The sequence below is a fragment of the Trematomus bernacchii genome, unplaced genomic scaffold (assembly GCF_902827165.1).
Source record: "Trematomus bernacchii unplaced genomic scaffold, fTreBer1.1, whole genome shotgun sequence".
Taxonomy (NCBI): domain Eukaryota; kingdom Metazoa; phylum Chordata; class Actinopteri; order Perciformes; family Nototheniidae; genus Trematomus; species Trematomus bernacchii.
The window spans coordinates 47,001-63,314 of record NW_022987810.1 but is presented as its reverse complement, the minus strand read 5'-3'; the positions used below and the strand labels follow the sequence as shown (position 1 = coordinate 63,314).

The 16,314-nt window shown below is 49.0% G+C and overlaps 1 protein-coding gene across 1 annotated transcript; it reads left to right on the top strand.

Moving 5' to 3' along the window:
* Positions 1-8,698: 8,698 nt before the first annotated feature.
* LOC117498756 (putative claudin-24) lies at positions 8,699-10,365 on the top strand. The gene has a single exon (XM_034150908.1). It carries the CDS (start codon positions 8,807-8,809, stop codon positions 9,449-9,451), a length of 645 nt encoding a protein of 214 aa, XP_034006799.1. The 5' UTR covers positions 8,699-8,806; the 3' UTR covers positions 9,452-10,365.
* Positions 10,366-16,314: the final 5,949 nt, after the last annotated feature.

Genomic DNA, 16,314 nt, shown 5'->3' with positions numbered 1-16,314 from the left:
GTAGGCACACAGGGAGGGGAAATATCTTAAAATAAAGTCAACCAAGTGTCCCTAATGGCGCGTTTCCACTACAGCGCGCAGCCTGGTTTAAGAGGTCTGTGACGTCAGCGGCCCGTCTTTGGTTGCGTTTCCACTTGGCCTAGTACCGGCCGGCGGGTCCTAATTCACAGTTTTTCTGGCCTCATAAAATCGCGGGTCTAGGGCCAGAGACAACGAGGCTGAGTCGGGCTGAGTATGCTAAACTAGAGAGAGCATCGCTGACAAGGGGGCTACAACTACAACAAGATGGACATATTTGACCGTGATTTAATTGTAATACACGTTTCAAAATGATGCCGAAGTAACAACATACTGATACCGGTTAGTAAAAACCATGAATTAATGCTTTGTCAAGTCTGCAGACAGACGGCAGGCGAAAAACCTTTTAAAATGCGTGTGTTCTAAATGGAGATTGGTTAAGCTAACGCAGTATATGCTCCGACCGTCCACACTCACAACAACGGCCTATACAGACATAAATAAAGCAGCGACTGTATTCACCATGACACAGGCAGTCTGTGGTTTGTACTTGTTTAACTTTTGTCTAGTTTCTGAACAGATATGAGGAGCTGTGAGCTCTGAGTGCTAACAGCTAACGGCTGTGTTGTTTTTTCTGGGGATCTCTGAAGATCACGTCACGGCTCCGCCTACACTGCGTTACTATAGATACTACCCCAGTTCCTAAACTGTAATGGAAATGCGCCATAAAGTGAGCCAGTCCTAACGAGGCCTAGCCATACCGAGCGAGGCCGAGCGAGGCCGTTTAGTGGAAACGCGCCATAAAAGAGTTTAAAACCCAGGCCGAGGTCTAGAGAGGTGGTGCAGGCGAGACATGGGACACGCCTCGGATGATGTTTTAAAAGACTTTATTAAGGGGTGATTTCAGGGTGTTTCCCTGCGGGAGGAGAGAGACATCCATTTAGAATAAAATGGAAAGTAATAACAAAAATATAAACATGATAATAATATAAACAATGTTTAAATAGGAAACGGGGGATTAATAACATATAAAAAAGGATAAAAGATATAACCTCCTCATTTGGAACCTAATGACATAATAAAGCATGCAATACACCAGTGATTCTCAAATGGGGGTACGCGGACCCCTAGGGGTACGTGGGGGTACTGCAGGGGGTATGCGAGAGAAAACAATAAAAAAAGGTTAATAAAAAAAATGCTTGTCACGTTGGTAAGCCACCGGAGTTTTTCAAAAGAAAACTTGCTGAGTATAGATCCTCCCAAGAGATGATGTGAAAAGCCTCCACAACATCAGCCAAAGCACTGGAGGCATCGTATGCGGTATCACTGCTCATCGCTAAAGCCAAAAAGCCGTTCACGATGGCTGAGGACCTGTTACTCCCAGCTGCTGTTGTTTTGGCCGAGACGATGCTGGACAGAAGTGCCGCAGAGAAGTTCAAAACGGTGCCTCTTTCTAATGACACCGTTTCACGCAGAATAGAACGAATGGGAGCAGATATTGTTGAACAAGTTGTGGGAAAACTTGGCGAAACATTTTCACTCCAGCTTGATGAATCGACCGATGTCAGCGGTAAGGCTCAGCTCATTGCTTTCGTGAGATACGTGGATACTGACGACATTTATGAAAATGTGCTTTTCTGCAAGACCTTAGAGGGGAAAACAACGGGGGAGGACATTTTTAATGTTGTGAATGATTTCTTTATTGAAAACGAGCTGGACTGGAGAAACTGCATGAGTGTCTGTACTGACGGAGCTGCCTCAATGACGGGCCGATTTAAAGGGCTCATGGCACGTATTAGGGATAACAATCCAGAAGTGCAGTGGAATCACTGTGTCATACACAGGGAAGCACTGGCGGCCAAAAAGCTGAGTCCTGTGTTGCATGACGTTTTGAACAACAGCATCAAAGTGATTAACTTCATAAAGTCAAGGCCACTCAATGCGCGTCTGTTTCACCGCCTTTGCGAGGACATGGGAGCTGAACACACCCAACTACTGCTACACACAGAAGTGCGCTGGCTCTCTCTCTCGACGATACTGAGCAGGCTGTTGGAGCTACGATCGGAGGTGCACACCTTTCTGTCAGAGCAAGGATCTCCCTGCTATGCCACTCTGTTTGAGGACACAGATTGGCTTGCAAAGCTTTGCTATCTGGCAGACATATTCAGCAAATTGAATGAGCTGAATGTGTGCATGCAGGGAAAGAACACCAACATTCTGAACCTGTATGACAAGGTGGGTGGTTTCGTAAAGAAAGCAGAGTTGTGGAAACGGGCATGTGCACAGGGGAATCTCACCTGCTTTCCTCAGGTAGATGCTTTCCTCTCCAGTGAGGATGTGCAGAGCGCTCCAGAACACTTGGCCAACCTGATAGTTAGTTTCAAGTCGTACTTTCCTGACATGGAGGATAAACCTGCACAGCTTGGGTAAGAAACCCATTTCTTCTGACAGAAGCAAACAGAGAAAAGCTTCCTCTCTGTCACCAGGAAAAACTCTTGAATGTGTCATCTGACCGGCCTAAAGATGACATTTGAAAACTCCACTCTCACGCAGTTTTGGGTGTGTGTGAAAAAGGAGCATCCTGAGCTTTGGAGCAGCTACTGCCCTTTGGATCCACATATTTGTGTGAGGCCTCCTTCTCTGCAATGACTCTGATCAAAACAAAGCAGAGAAACAGACTGGGCCTGGAAAAGAGTCTGATCACTGCTGTGTCCTCTCTGCCACCAAGGATGACCAAGATCCTCAGTGAAGGACAAGCACACGTTTCACACTAAATTGAGTGCTAAAGTGCTCTTATTATTACTTGTTAGTGTTATTGCAATTTATCATTTATTTATTTTTACAATTGTTTTGTTTTTTTGCCAATGTTTTGACACTAAATTGTATTTTCTATTTTCAAATGCAGTTTAATGCACCTAAAACTCATGAATAGTGTCATTGCAGTGTTATTATGTAGTTTTTATTGTAATTGCACATTTTTGTTACAATGTTTTGTTTTGTTTTGAACCCTTTCATGCATTCACTGCTTATTTAATGCTGTTTTCTTGGTTATGCATGTGGTTTTGGATGGTAGCACATCAGGCACCACATTTTATTATCATATTTCTTTATTGTATTTTATAGTTTTTGCATAATATAACATTTTGTTCAAGGTTCAAGGTTCTTTATTGTCAATCTGACATAGCTACAGAGTAATTATGTAGTTGAAAATCTTATGTCACAGGCTTCTCCAACAATGCAACATAATAACATAATAACAATAAGAGCAAGAGCAATACAAAAAGAAAAATAGTTATAAAATAAAGTGATGATGTGGAATAGTGCAGTACGAGTCTATATACAAGTTATTGGAATGATATATATTAGGTATTAGATACATACTACTGAGTAGCTGAAGAATGTTTTGAAGTTGTTTCAACAGTTCAATTGTTTAACAGTCTCACTGCCCGCGGGAAGAAGCTGTCTCCGAATCTTCTTGTCCTTGCCAGGATGCTGCGGTAACGTCTGCCAGACGGCAACAGACAGAACAGTTTGTGGCTGGGGTGATGGGGGTCTTTGATAATCCGTAGGGATTTCTTCCTGAGCCGCTGGGAGTAAAGGTCCTCCATGGATGGCAGCTCCGTCCTGGTGATGTGCTGTGCAGTTTTCACCACCCTCTGTAAAGCCTTAGGATCGAGGTCGGTGCAGCTGCCGTACCAGGCTGTGATGCTGCCAGTGAGGATACTCTCTATCGTGCACCTGTAGAAGGTCAGGATGCTCTCTATGGTGCACCTGTAGAAGGTCAGGATCCTCTCTATCGTGCACCTGTAGAAGGTCAGGATGCTCTCTATGGTGCACCTGTAGAAGGTCAGGATGCTCTCTATGGTGCACCTGTAGAAGGTCAGGTTACTCTCTATGGTGCACCTGTAGAAGGTCAGGTTACTCTCTATGGTGCACCTGTAGAAGGTCAGGATCCTCTCTATGGTGCACCTGTAGAAGGTCAGGATGCTCTCTATGGTGCACCTGTAGAAGGTCAGGATGCTCTCTATGGTGCACCTGTAGAAGGTCAGGATACTCTCTATGGTGCACCTGTAGAAGGTCAGGATGCTCTCTATGGTGCACCTGTAGAAGGTCAGGATGCTCTCTATGGTGGCACCTGTAGAAGGTCAGGATGCTCTCTTATGGTGCACCTGTAGAAGGTCAGGATCCTCTCTATGGTGCACCTGTAGAAGGTCAGGATGCTCTCTATGGTGCACCTGTAGAAGGTCAGGATGCTCTCTATGGTGCACCTGTAGAAGGGTCAGGATACTCTCTATGGTGCACCTGTAGAAGGTCAGGATGCTCTCTATGGTGCACCTGTAGAAGGTCAGGATGCTCTCTATGGTGCACCTGTAGAAGGTCAGGATACTCTCTATGGTGCACCTGTAGAAGGTCAGGATGCTCTCTATGGTGCACCTGTAGAAGGTCAGGATGCTCTCTATGGTGCACCTGTAGAAGGTCAGATACTCTCTATGGTGCACCTGTAGAAGGTCAGGATGCTCTCTATGGTGCACCTGTAGAAGGTCAGGATCCTCTCTATGGTGCACCTGTAGAAGGTCAGGATGCTCTCTATCTATGGTGGCACCTGTAGAAGGTCAGGATGCTCTCTATGGTGCACCTGTAGAAGGTCAGGATACTCTCTATGGTGCACCTGTAGAAGGTCAGGATGCTCTCTATGGTGCACCTGTAGAAGGTCAGGATCCTCTCTATCGTGCACCTGTAGAAGGTCAGGATGCTCTCTATGGTGCACCTGTAGAAGGTCAGGTTACTCTCTATGGTGCACCTGTAGAAGGTCAGGATGCTCTCTATGGTGCACCTGTAGAAGTTGCAGAGTATCCTGGAATCCATTTTGAACCTCCTCAGCCTGCGGAGGAAGAAGAGCCGCTGTCGAGCTTTCTTGGTGATGTTGGTGGTGTGAAGAGACCATGTCAGGTCCTCAGTGAAGAGTCCATGTCAGGTCCTCAGTGATGAGTCCATTTCAGGTCCTCAGAGATGTGGACCCCAAGGAACCTGAAGCTGCTGACTCTCTCCACCGTAGTCCCATTGATGGCGATGGGGGCGTGTCCCTCTCCCTGCTGCTTCCTGTAATCCACAATCAGCTCCTTTGTTTTGCTGATGTTGAGATGGAGGTTGTTCTCCTGGCACCAAGATGTCAGGTTTTCGACCTCCTCTCTGTACGCCGTCTCGTCATCGTCTGTGATCTGGCCGATGACGGTCGTGTCATCAGTAAACTTCACGATGGTGTTGGAGCTGTGTGTGGCCACGCAGTCGTGAGTGAACAGGGGGTAGAGGAGAGGGCTGAGCACGCAGCCTTGAGGGGCACCGGTGTTGAGGATCAGGGTGGAGGATGTGATGTTTCCCACCCGCACTGCCTGGGGTCTGCCCGTCAGGAAGTTCAGGATCCAGTCACAGAGGGCGCTGTTGAGCCCGAGGTCTCTGAGCTTGATGGCCAGCTTGGAGGGCACAATGGTATTGAATGCTGAACTGTAGTCAATGAACAGCATTCTCACATATGTGTTCCTGTTCTTCGGGTCCAGGTGTGAGAGGGCAGTGTGGAGGGTGAGGGCTATGGCGTCGTCTGTGGACCTGTTTGCTCTGTAGGCAAACTGCAGGGGGTCCAGAGAGTCAGGGAGGGAGGAGGTGATGAATAATTTGACTAACCGCTCAAAGCACTTCATGATGATGGAGGTGAGTGCTACTGGGCAGTAGTCGTTGGGGCAGGTGATGATTGTCTTTTTGGGGACAGGAACGATAGTGGAGTGTTTGAAGCATGTGGGGACTACAGACTGCAGCAGGGACCTGTTGAAGATGTCTGTGAACACCTCTGCCAGCTGAACTGCACACACCCTGAGAACACGGCCAGGATGCCATCAGGTCCAGGAGCCTTGTGTGGGTTAACCCTTTTAAAGGATTTACACACATCTGCCCTGTTTAAAACAAAAGGGCTCTGGCTCCTGGTCCCTCTGTACCTCCACAGCCCGGCTGCTCTCAAAGCGTGCAAAAAAACTGTTCAGCTCATCTGGGAGAGATGCGCACGCAGACACTCCCGCAGCACCCCCCGCTGCTCCTTTGTAGTCTGTCATTGTTCTTAGTCCCGCCCACATATTCCTGGTGTTACAGCCTTTGAAGTCAGATTCCACCTTCTCTTTGTACTGTCTCTTTGCTGCTCATTGCTCTCCGGAGATCATACCTAGACTTCCTGAACTCCTCCAAATCTCCAGCTCTGTGCGCGATAGTGCGCGCTTTCAGCTTGCCGCGCACATCGCAGTTTATCCATGGCTTTTGATTTGGGAATGTCCGTACAGAAACCTTCGGTACCACGTCATCGATGCATTTCCCAATGTAGCAGATGACAGTGTCCGTGTGTGTGTTGATGTTATTGTCCTCAAACACACTCCAATCCGTAGATGCAAAGCAATCCTGCAGTGCTGCATCTGACTCCTCGCTCCATCGCTGTACTGTCCTTGTTATCGGTCTGTCCCTTTTAAGTTTCTGCTTGTACGCAGGCAGCAGCAGTAGTGAGATGTGGTCTGATTTGCCGAAGGGAGGGCGAGGGAGAGCCTTGTATCCATGTCGAAAAGGGGAATAAACATGGTCCAGTATGTTTCCCCCGCGCGTCGGGAAGCTGATATGTTGGTAATATTTTTGGCAAAACCTTCTTCATGTTGGCGGTGTTGAAATCTCCGGCCACAACGAACGCCGCATCTGGCCGTGAAGTCTCGGTTTTATCAATAATCCCAAACAGCTGATCGAGTGCCGTGTTGTTGTCGGCGAGCGACTGCGGGGGGATATACACAGTGTGTCCAGCATCAGTAGCATGGCTTACGTGGTTATAGGCTGAGGTTGTTCTCGGCTGTTGCTTGGCGTGGCGAGAATATTGCTCCACTTTCTCCGGTCCCCGAGATTGGGCTTCCAGTAGCTCTGGAGAGAGCGTTCTCACCTGTGGCCACTAACGGTAATCATTTCTCTGCTTTGTTTCAAGACCCGCATCAGAAAGCTTGTGAATGGTGGTACCTTTCCAGTTGGTCTGCCTGCTCTTCACGTAGCTCTACATGTCGTCGTGTACGTGCTTTTTGGAGATAGGCACTCCTCAATCCACTCCTCCATAGTGAGACCCCGCCCCCCCCCCCCCGGAGGTCGAAGTTAATCTTAAATGTTTTTGCGGACCTTTTTGATTACAGATTTGAAAACATCGTTGCTTGCTTTAAAAGTAGCACAATTAATGATGTCAAACCTTGGAAAGTATCTAGATATCCCTGCCCTAATGCCAAAGGAACTGCACACTGAATATGTTTTTGCCGTTTGATGTCTATGTCTGGACCGTTGCGTAAAAAGGAGGGTTTCTGCCCCATTACTTCTCCGCTGCTTTCTTGTTCCAGTTTGAAAAAGCCCAACTGTATACAGTTTTTCTCAGGCGCGGAGGGATACTGACTTGTTGTGAAAAGTAATTTACAATTCTACCCGTGGTATACGCTCAGTATATCACGGCTAAGAACCAATCAGATTGCTTGATTTGACTTGTCCGTTTTATAAATGTATTTATATGAAACATATATGTTAAAACTTGCATACAATGTACTCATCCTTTATTCTGTATTCTATTCTATGTTTCTTAGATTTTAACAATTATTTTTTTATACAAGATTTCTAATAGTTACAGTCCATCAGCTCTAGAAGTAGTGACTCGAGCTGGTGTGTGTGTGTGTGTGTGTGTGTGTGTGTGTGTGTGTGTGTGTGTGTGTGTGTGTGTGTGTGTGTGTGTGTGTGTGTGAAGTCAGCTGAGCGTTTTGTTCTCCAGAGGATCTTATCAGTGCATTTCTGTTGTTTGTTCCTTTTCTCCCACAGAGCAACAATCAGCAGCTCTGTTTCAGTCACATGCCGACAGAGGCTCACACACACAACATCAAACGTATCAAATATCACACATTCCTTATTAACCTGATATTGTATACTTATTACATCAATTAACTTATATGGTATATTCATAATTACGTCTATGAGTTTGCATTATTAAATATTCTAAATGGTTTATGAAGTAATCTAACAACTTCAAATAAATTCTTCAACAGGTTTTTTATCTGGTTTTGCCTTTAATAAGATAAAGAAAAAAAAGACAGCTTCCTAAAGTAATGTCCATCACACAGAATAAAACTATAATATTATAATATTTTATATAATCTCTTCAGGCTGCCCGGTTTATGAGAAGCTTATCTTTTTAATGAATAAAATCCCGTCTTTAGGGTTTAACTTGTCATTTCTCAGCTTCTGTATACACAGGGAGGTCACACAGGATGCATACACATGCAGCACATAATATCCTGCCTGCATCTAATGTCCCCCCCTGTGGTCGCCTCGCTGCCCATTGGTGCAGCAGGAGGTCTGTTCCTCCCCCCAAGAGGAAACTCTGAGGAGTGGGAGCAGAGAAGGAGCTCAGAGCGAGCTATTTCCTTTAATTAGCAGCCTCTCCAGCAGCCTCTCGTCTCCTCGTCTCCGGCAGCCTCTCGTCTCCGGCACCCTCTCGTCTCCGGCAGCCTCTCGTCTCCGGCAGCCTCTCGTCTCCGGCAGCCTCTCGTCTCCGGCACCCTCTCGTCTCCGGCAGCCTCTCGTCTCCAGCACCCTCTCGTCTCCGGCAGCCTCTCGTCTCCTCGTCTCCGGCAGCCTCTCGTCTCCAGCACCCTCTCCTCTCCAGCAGCCTCTCGTCTCCTCGTCTCCGGCAGCCTCTCGTCTCCGGCAGCCTCTTGTCTGAAGAGCAGAAGAAGAAGTAAGGGACATGGACTCCTGCGCTCTGGAGCTGCTGGCCATGCTGCTGTTTGTGGTGGCGTGGCTCTGCGTGTTAGCATCTACCCTCCTGCCGCAGTGGCTAACCATGTCCACCGCGCTGCTGCCGGTGGAGAGCTACGAGCTGGGCCTGTGGGAGACCTGTGTGGTGCAGGACGTGGGGGGGATGGAGTGCCGGGCCTACGACAGCCTGTTGGGCCTCTCCAGAGACCTGAAGCTGTCTCGTATCCTCATGTGTGCTTCGCTGGCCGTGGGCGTGCTGGGCCTGCTGGTGGCGACGCCCGGACTCCACATGGTGAACAGCTGCAGGGGGGGCCCCAAGAGGATTTTGACCAGCATAGGGGGGGTGCTGGGGGTCGTGTCTGGAGTGCTCTGTCTCGTCCCAGTGTCCTACATGGCACACTTGGCCGTCATGCATTTCTTTGACGATAAAGTGCCGGATGTGGTTCCTCGGTGGGAGTTTGGAGACGCTCTATTCATCGGCTGGGCGGGGGGGTTCCTGCTGGTGGTGGCCGGGCTGCTGCTGGTCTCAGCCTGCTGGTATTCACCGGGGGGGGAAACTGAGCCGGCGCTGCAGCGCAGGTACCAGGTGATGAGCACCGACGTGTCCTTCAAGAAGCGATCCGAGTACGTTTAGAGGACGACGACTTACCTGCACCAGGACCACCACCTGTACACCTCTAGACCTGTAGACCTGCACTAGGACCACCACCTGTAGACCTCTAGACCTGTAGACCTGCACCGCGACCACCACCTGTACACCTGTAGCCCTATAGACCTGCACCCGGACCACCACCTGTAAACCTCTAGACCTGTAGACCTGCACCGGGACCACCACCTGTACACCTCTAGACCTGCACCGGGATCACCACCTGTACACCTCTAGACCTGCACCGGGACTACCACCTGTACACCTCTAGACCTGCACCGGGACCACCACCTGTAGACCTGTAGACCTGTAGACCTGCACCGGGACCACCACCTCTAGACCTGCAGACCTGTAGACCTGCAGACCTGCACCGGGACCACCATCTCTAGACCTGCAGACCTGTAGACCTGTAGACCTGCACTGGGACCAACATCTCTAGACCTGCAGACCTGTAGACCTGTAGACCTGCACCGGGACCAACACCTCTAGACCTGCAGACCTGTAGACCTGCAGACCTGCAGACCTGTAAACCCCCACCTCAGTCTGCCTCTGATAATGATGTAAATATCTGGTTCCTGTATAAAGCTGATTATCACGGACGACTGAATGGTGCTAAGACCAGACGTCCAGAGAACTGTTTATAGGTGACTCATCTTCACTCCACCTGCTGTGACCAGAACACAAATCAATATTTTTTTAGAGATGTTTTATGAAATCTTTATATTCCTTATTGGCTTAGTGGCTTTAGGATCTTTCTCTTACAATATTATTTCAGTCTAAGCTTTTCAAATGCTGTGATTGAGTTATTCCTGAACATAGATCAGACCTTATCTTATCTTAGAGGAGCGGCTCAGATGATCCACATAAAGAGTTATTCTAATATTAAAATCTATTGAAGTCTCTTTTTTAACTCCTTCATTCTCTTTCTAACAGCGTCCAGCAGTTTGTCCTGAGTTATGTCACAGTGTGTGTGTTGGCAGTGTGTGTGTAGTCAGTGTGTGTGTTGGCGGTGTGTGTGTGTTGGCAGTGTGTGTGTTGGCAGTGTGTGTGTTGGCAGTGTGTGTGTTGTCAGTGTGTGTGTTGTCAGTGTGTGTGTGTTGTCAGTGTGTGTGTTGTCAGTGTGTGTGTGTGTGTTTGGCGGTGTGTGTGTGTTGTCAGTGTGTGTGTTGGTGGTGTGTGTGTTGGCAGTGTGTGTGTTGTCAGTGTGTGTGTTGGCAGTGTGTGTGTTGTCAGTGTGTGTGTTGGCGGTGTGTGTGTTGTCAGTGTGTGTGTTGGTAGTGTGTGTGTTGTCAGTGTGTGTGTTGTCAGTGTGTGTGTTGTCAGTGTGTGTGTTGTCAGTGTGTGTGTTGGCGGTGTGTGTGTTGTCAGTGTGTGTGTTGGCAGTGTGTGTGTTGTCAGTGTGTGTGTTGTCGGTGTGTGTGTTGGCGGTGTGTGTGTGTTGACAGTGTGTGGGTTGGCGGTGTGTGTGTTGTCAGTGTGTGTGTTGGCGGTGTGTGTGTGTTGTCAGTGTGTGTGTTGTCAGTGTGTGTGTTGTCAGTGTGTGTGTTGGCGGTGTGTGTGTGTTGGCGGTGTGTGTGTTGGCGGTGTGTGTGTTGTCGGTGTGTGTGTTGGCAGTGTGTGTGTTGGCGGTGTGTGTGTTGTCAGTGTGTGTGTGTTGGCGGTGTGTGTGTGTTGGTGGTGTGTGTGTTGTCAGTGTGTGTGTGTTGTCAGTGTGTGTGTTGTCAGTGTGTGTGTTGTCAGTGTGTGTGTTGGCGGTGTGTGTGTGTTGGCGGTGTGTGTGTTGGCGGTGTGTGTGTTGTCAGTGTGTGTGTTGGCGGTGTGTGTGTTGTCGGTGTGTGTGTTGTCAGTGTGTGTGTTGGCGGTGTGTGTGTTGTCAGTGTGTGTGTGTTGGCGGTGTGTGTGTTGTCAGTGTGTGTGTGTTTGTCAGTGTGTGTGTTGGCGGTGTGTGCGTTGTCAGTGTGTGTGTGTTTGTCAGTGTGTGTGTTGGCGGTGTGTGTGTTGTCAGTGTGTGTGTGTTGTCAGTGTGTGTGTTGTCAGTGTGTGTGTTGGCGGTGTGTGTGTTGTCAGTGTGTGTGTTGGCGGTGTGTGTGTTGGCGGTGTGTGTGTTGGCGGTGTGTGTGTTGTCAGTGTGTGTGTTGTCAGTGTGTGTGTGTTGTCAGTGTGTGTGTGTTGTCAGTGTGTGTGTTGTCAGTGTGTGTGTTGGGCGGTGTGTGTGTTGTCAGTGTGTGTGTTGGCGGTGTGTGTGTTGTCGGTGTGTGTGTTGTCGGTGTGTGTGTTGTCAGTGTGTGTGTTGGCGTTGTGTGTTTTGTCAGTGTGTGTGTTGGCGGTGTGTGTGTTGTCAGTGTGTGTGTTGGCGGTGTGTGTGTTGGCAGGTGTGTGTGTTGGTCGGTGTGTGTGTTGTCGGTGTGTGTGTTGTCAGTGTGTGTGTTGGCGTTGTGTGTTTTGTCAGTGTGTGTGTTGGCGGTGTGTGTGTTGTCAGTGTGTGTGTTGTCAATGTGTGTGTTGGCGGTGTGTGTGTTGTTAGTGTGTGTGTTGGCGGTGTGTGTGTTGTCAATGTGTGTGTTGGCGGTGTGTGTGTTGTCAGTGTGTGTGTTGGCGGTGTGTGTGTTGGCAATGTGTGTGTTGGCGATGTGTGTGTTGTCAGTGTGTGTGTTGTCAGTGTGTGTGTTGGCGGTGTGTGTGTGTTGTCAGTGTGTGTGTTGTCAGTGTGTGTGTTGGCAGTGTGTGTGTTGGCTGTGTGTGTGTGTTGTCAGTGTGTGTGTGTTGTCAGTGTGTGTGTTGGCAGTGTGTGTGTTGGCAGTGTGTGTGTTGGCGGTGTGTGTGTTGGCAGTGTGTGTGTTGGCAGTGTGTGTGTTGGCGGTGTGTGTGTGTTGTCAGTGTGTGTGTTGGCGGTGTGTATGTTGGCAGTGTGTGTGTTGGCAGTGTGTGTGTGTTGGCAGTGTGTGTGTGTTGTCAGTGTGTGTGTTGTCAATGTGTGTGTTGGCAGTGTGTGTGTGTTGTCAGTGTGTGTGTTGGCGGTGTGTGTGTTGGCGGTGTGTGTGTGTTGTCAGTGTGTGTGTTGTCAGTGTGTGTGTTGTCAGTGTGTGTGTTGTCAATGTGTGTGTTGTCAGTGTGTGTGTTGTCAGTGTGTGTGTTGGCGGTGTGTGTGTGTTGGCGGTGTGTGTGTTGGGCAGTGTGTGTGTTGGCAGTGTGTGTGTTGGCGGTGTGTGTGTGTTGGCAGTGTGTGTGTTGGCAGTGTGTGTGTTGGCAGTGTGTGTGTTGGCAGTGTGTGTGTTGTCAGTGTGTGTGTTGGCAGTGTGTGTGTTGGCAGTGTGTGTGTTGGCAGTGTGTGTGTTGGCAGTGTGTGTGTTGGCAGTGTGTGTGTGTTGGCAGTGTGTGTGTGTTGTTGAGCAGGAGGACGGAGGGCCTGAGGCCAGCGGCTGGACACGCAGCGTGAGGTTCATTCCTCCAGTTCCCTGGAGCTCGCTGGCTAAGCTGTGTTTAATGAAGGCTCTAATGGGCGGCGTGCAGCTGAAGAATGCAGAGCCGATACATAATCACACAAATGTGCTGAGGTCAGAGGTCAGAGGCGTGTGTCTGCAGTGTTACATGTTCCTGCGTCACACACACACACACACACACACACACTGTCTGCAGCATTACATGTTCCTGCATCACACACACACACACACACACACACACACACACACTGTCTGCAGCATTACATGTTCCTGCATCACACACACACACACACACACACACACACACACACACACTGTCTGCAGCATTACATGTTCCTGCATCACACACACACACACACACACACACACACACACACACACACACACACACACACACACACACACACACACACACACACACACACACTGTCTGCAGCATTACAAGTTGCTGCAGCATTCCCACACTGATGGTGGTACTGTGTGTACTTGTGTGTTTGTGTAATAATAATAATACATTTTATTGATAAGGTGCTTTATCAGGCGCTCAAAGACGCTTCACAGAGGTACAAAATAAGATCAAAAATAAGATCAAAAGTCAAAAGAATCAAAGCACTCACTGAAGCTAATGAGCAGCAATGAGGTTTCTTTGGATGTTGAAGAACTCAGATCCTTCATTTCAGTGAAAATACTTTATATTCTAGCTATTATATACTATTATGAAGTACTGAACCAAATGTACAAGTATGTCTGCGGAGGAGAGGGGGGGAAACCCCGCAGAGATGTTCCTCCTGATTAGCGTTAGCCTTACCGTTAGCCTCAGCTCAGAGGAAATGACATGTCTTCTCTTTACGAGGAATTATGTCTAAATGCATCCGAGTGAAAACAAACAGAGGAAATTAGGGTCTCAGCTCAGAGGTAACGGAGGGTCTCAGCTCAGAGGTAACGGAGGGTCTCAGCTCAGAGGTAACGGAGGGTCTCAGCTCAGAGGTAACGGAGGGTCTCAGCTCAGAGGTAACGGAGGGTCTCAGCTCAGAGGTAACGGAGGGACTCAGCTCAGAGGTAACGGAGGGTCTCAGCTCAGAGGTAACGGAGGGTCTCAGCTCAGAGGTAACGGAGAGACTAAGCTCAGAGGTAACGGAGGGTCTCAGCTCAGAGGTAACGGAGGGACTCAGCTCAGAGGTAACGGAGAAAACTCAGCTCAGAGGTAACGGAGGGTCTCAGCTCAGAGGTAACGGAGGGTCTCAGCTCAGAGGTAACGGAGAGACTAAGCTCAGAGGTAACGGAGGGTCTCAGCTCAGAGGTAACGGAGGGTCGGAGGGTCTCAGCTCGGAGGTAACGGGGGGTCTCAGCTCAGAATTAACGGAGGGTCTCAGCTCAGAGGTAACGGAGGGTCTCAGCTCAGAGGTAACGGAGGGTCTCAGCTCAGAGGTAACGGAGGGTCTCAGCTCAGAGGTAACGGAGGGTCTCAGCTCAGAGGTAACGGAGGGTCTCAGCTCAGAGGTAACGGAGGGACTCAGCTCAGAGGTAACGGAGGGTCTCAGCTCAGAGGTAACGGAGGGTCTCAGCTCAGAGGTAACGGAGAGACTAAGCTCAGAGGTAACGGAGGGTCTCAGCTCAGAGGTAACGGAGGGACTCAGCTCAGAGGTAACGGAGAGACTCAGCTCAGAGGTAACGGAGGGTCTCAGCTCAGAGGTAACGGAGGGTCTCAGCTCAGAGGTAACGGAGAGACTAAGCTCAGAGGTAACGGAGGGTCTCAGCTCAGAGGTAACGGAGGGTCGGAGGGTCTCAGCTCGGAGGTAACGGGGGGTCTCAGCTCAGAATTAACGGAGGGTCTCAGCTCAGAGTTAACGGAGGGTCTCAGCTCAGAGGTAATGGAGGGTCTCAGCTCAGAGGTAACGGAGGGTCTCAGCTCAGAGGTAATGGAGGGTCTCAGCTCAAAGTTAACGGAGGGTCTCAGCTCAGAGGTAACGGAGGGTCTCAGCTCAGAGGTAACGGAGGGTCTCAGCTCAGAGGTAATGGAGGGTCTCAGCTCAGAGGTAACGGAGGGTCTCAGCTCAGAGGTAACGGAGGGTCTCAGCTCAGAGGTAACGGAGGGTCTCAGCTCAGAGGTAACGGAGGGTCTCAGCTCAGAGGACGTCTCCAGAGTCTCAGCTCAGAGGTAACGGAGGGTCTCAGCTCAGAGTTAACGGAGGGTCTCAGCTCAGAGATAACTGAGGGTCTCAGCTCAGAGGACGTCTCCAGAGTCTCAGCTCAGAGGTAACGGAGGGTCTCAGCTCAGAGTTAACGGAGGGTCTCAGCTCAGAGATAACGGAGGGTCTCAGCTCAGAGGACGTCTCCAGAGTCTCAGGACCAGATCCCCTCAGAAACCAGGCTTTGATCAGAATTCAGGAAAACATGAAGCTGCAGATAAACAACCATGATAGTGTTCACAATAATCAGACGATTATCTGAGCGGCTGGAACGAGAAATCTCTTCCAAAATAATTCCAACATTCAACATAAACCGTCTCTTCTGATGCTTCTGTGTTTCATTTAGTTTCATATTGTTCATCACTGTCTGCACGATGCCTCCTCTTTAAATAAAGAGTTCTACATGTGTTCTGTTCAGTGTTTCAGTGAAGCAGTGTTTCAGTGAAGCAGTGTTTCTGACAGAATCAGACAGTATCAGAGTGTTTCTGACAGAACCAGAATGTTTCTGACAGAACCAGACAGTATCAGAGTGTTTCTGACAGAACCAGACAGTATCAGAGTGTTTCTGACAGAACCAGACCGTATCAGAGTGTTTCTGACAGAACCAGACCGTATCAGAGTGTTTCTGACAGAACCAGACCGTATCAGAGTGTTTCTGACAGAACCAGACCGTATCAGAGTGTTTCTGACAGAACCAGACCGTATCAGAGTGTTTCTGACAGAACCAGACAGTATCAGAGTGTTTCTGACAGAACCAGACCGTATCAGAGTGTTTCTGACAGAACCAGACCGTATCAGAGTGTTTCTGACAGAACCAGACCGTATCAGAGTGTTTCTGACAGAAACCAGACCGTATCAGAGTGTTTCTGACAGAACCAGACCGTATCAGAGTGTTTCTGACAGAACCAGACCGTATCAGAGTGTTTCTGACAGAACCAGACCGTATCAGAGTGTTTCTGACAGAACCAGACCGTATCAGAGTGTTTCTGACAGAACCAGACCGTATCAGAGTGTTTCTGACAGAACCAGACAGTATCAGAGTGTTTCTGACAGAACCAGACAGTATCAGAGTGTTTCTGACAGAACCAGACCGTATCAGAGTGTTTCTGACAGAACCAGACAGTATCAGAGAGTTTCTGACAGAACCAGACCGTATCAGAGTGTTTCTGGCAGAACCAGACAGTATCAGAGTGTTTCTGACAGAACCAGACAGAACCAGACA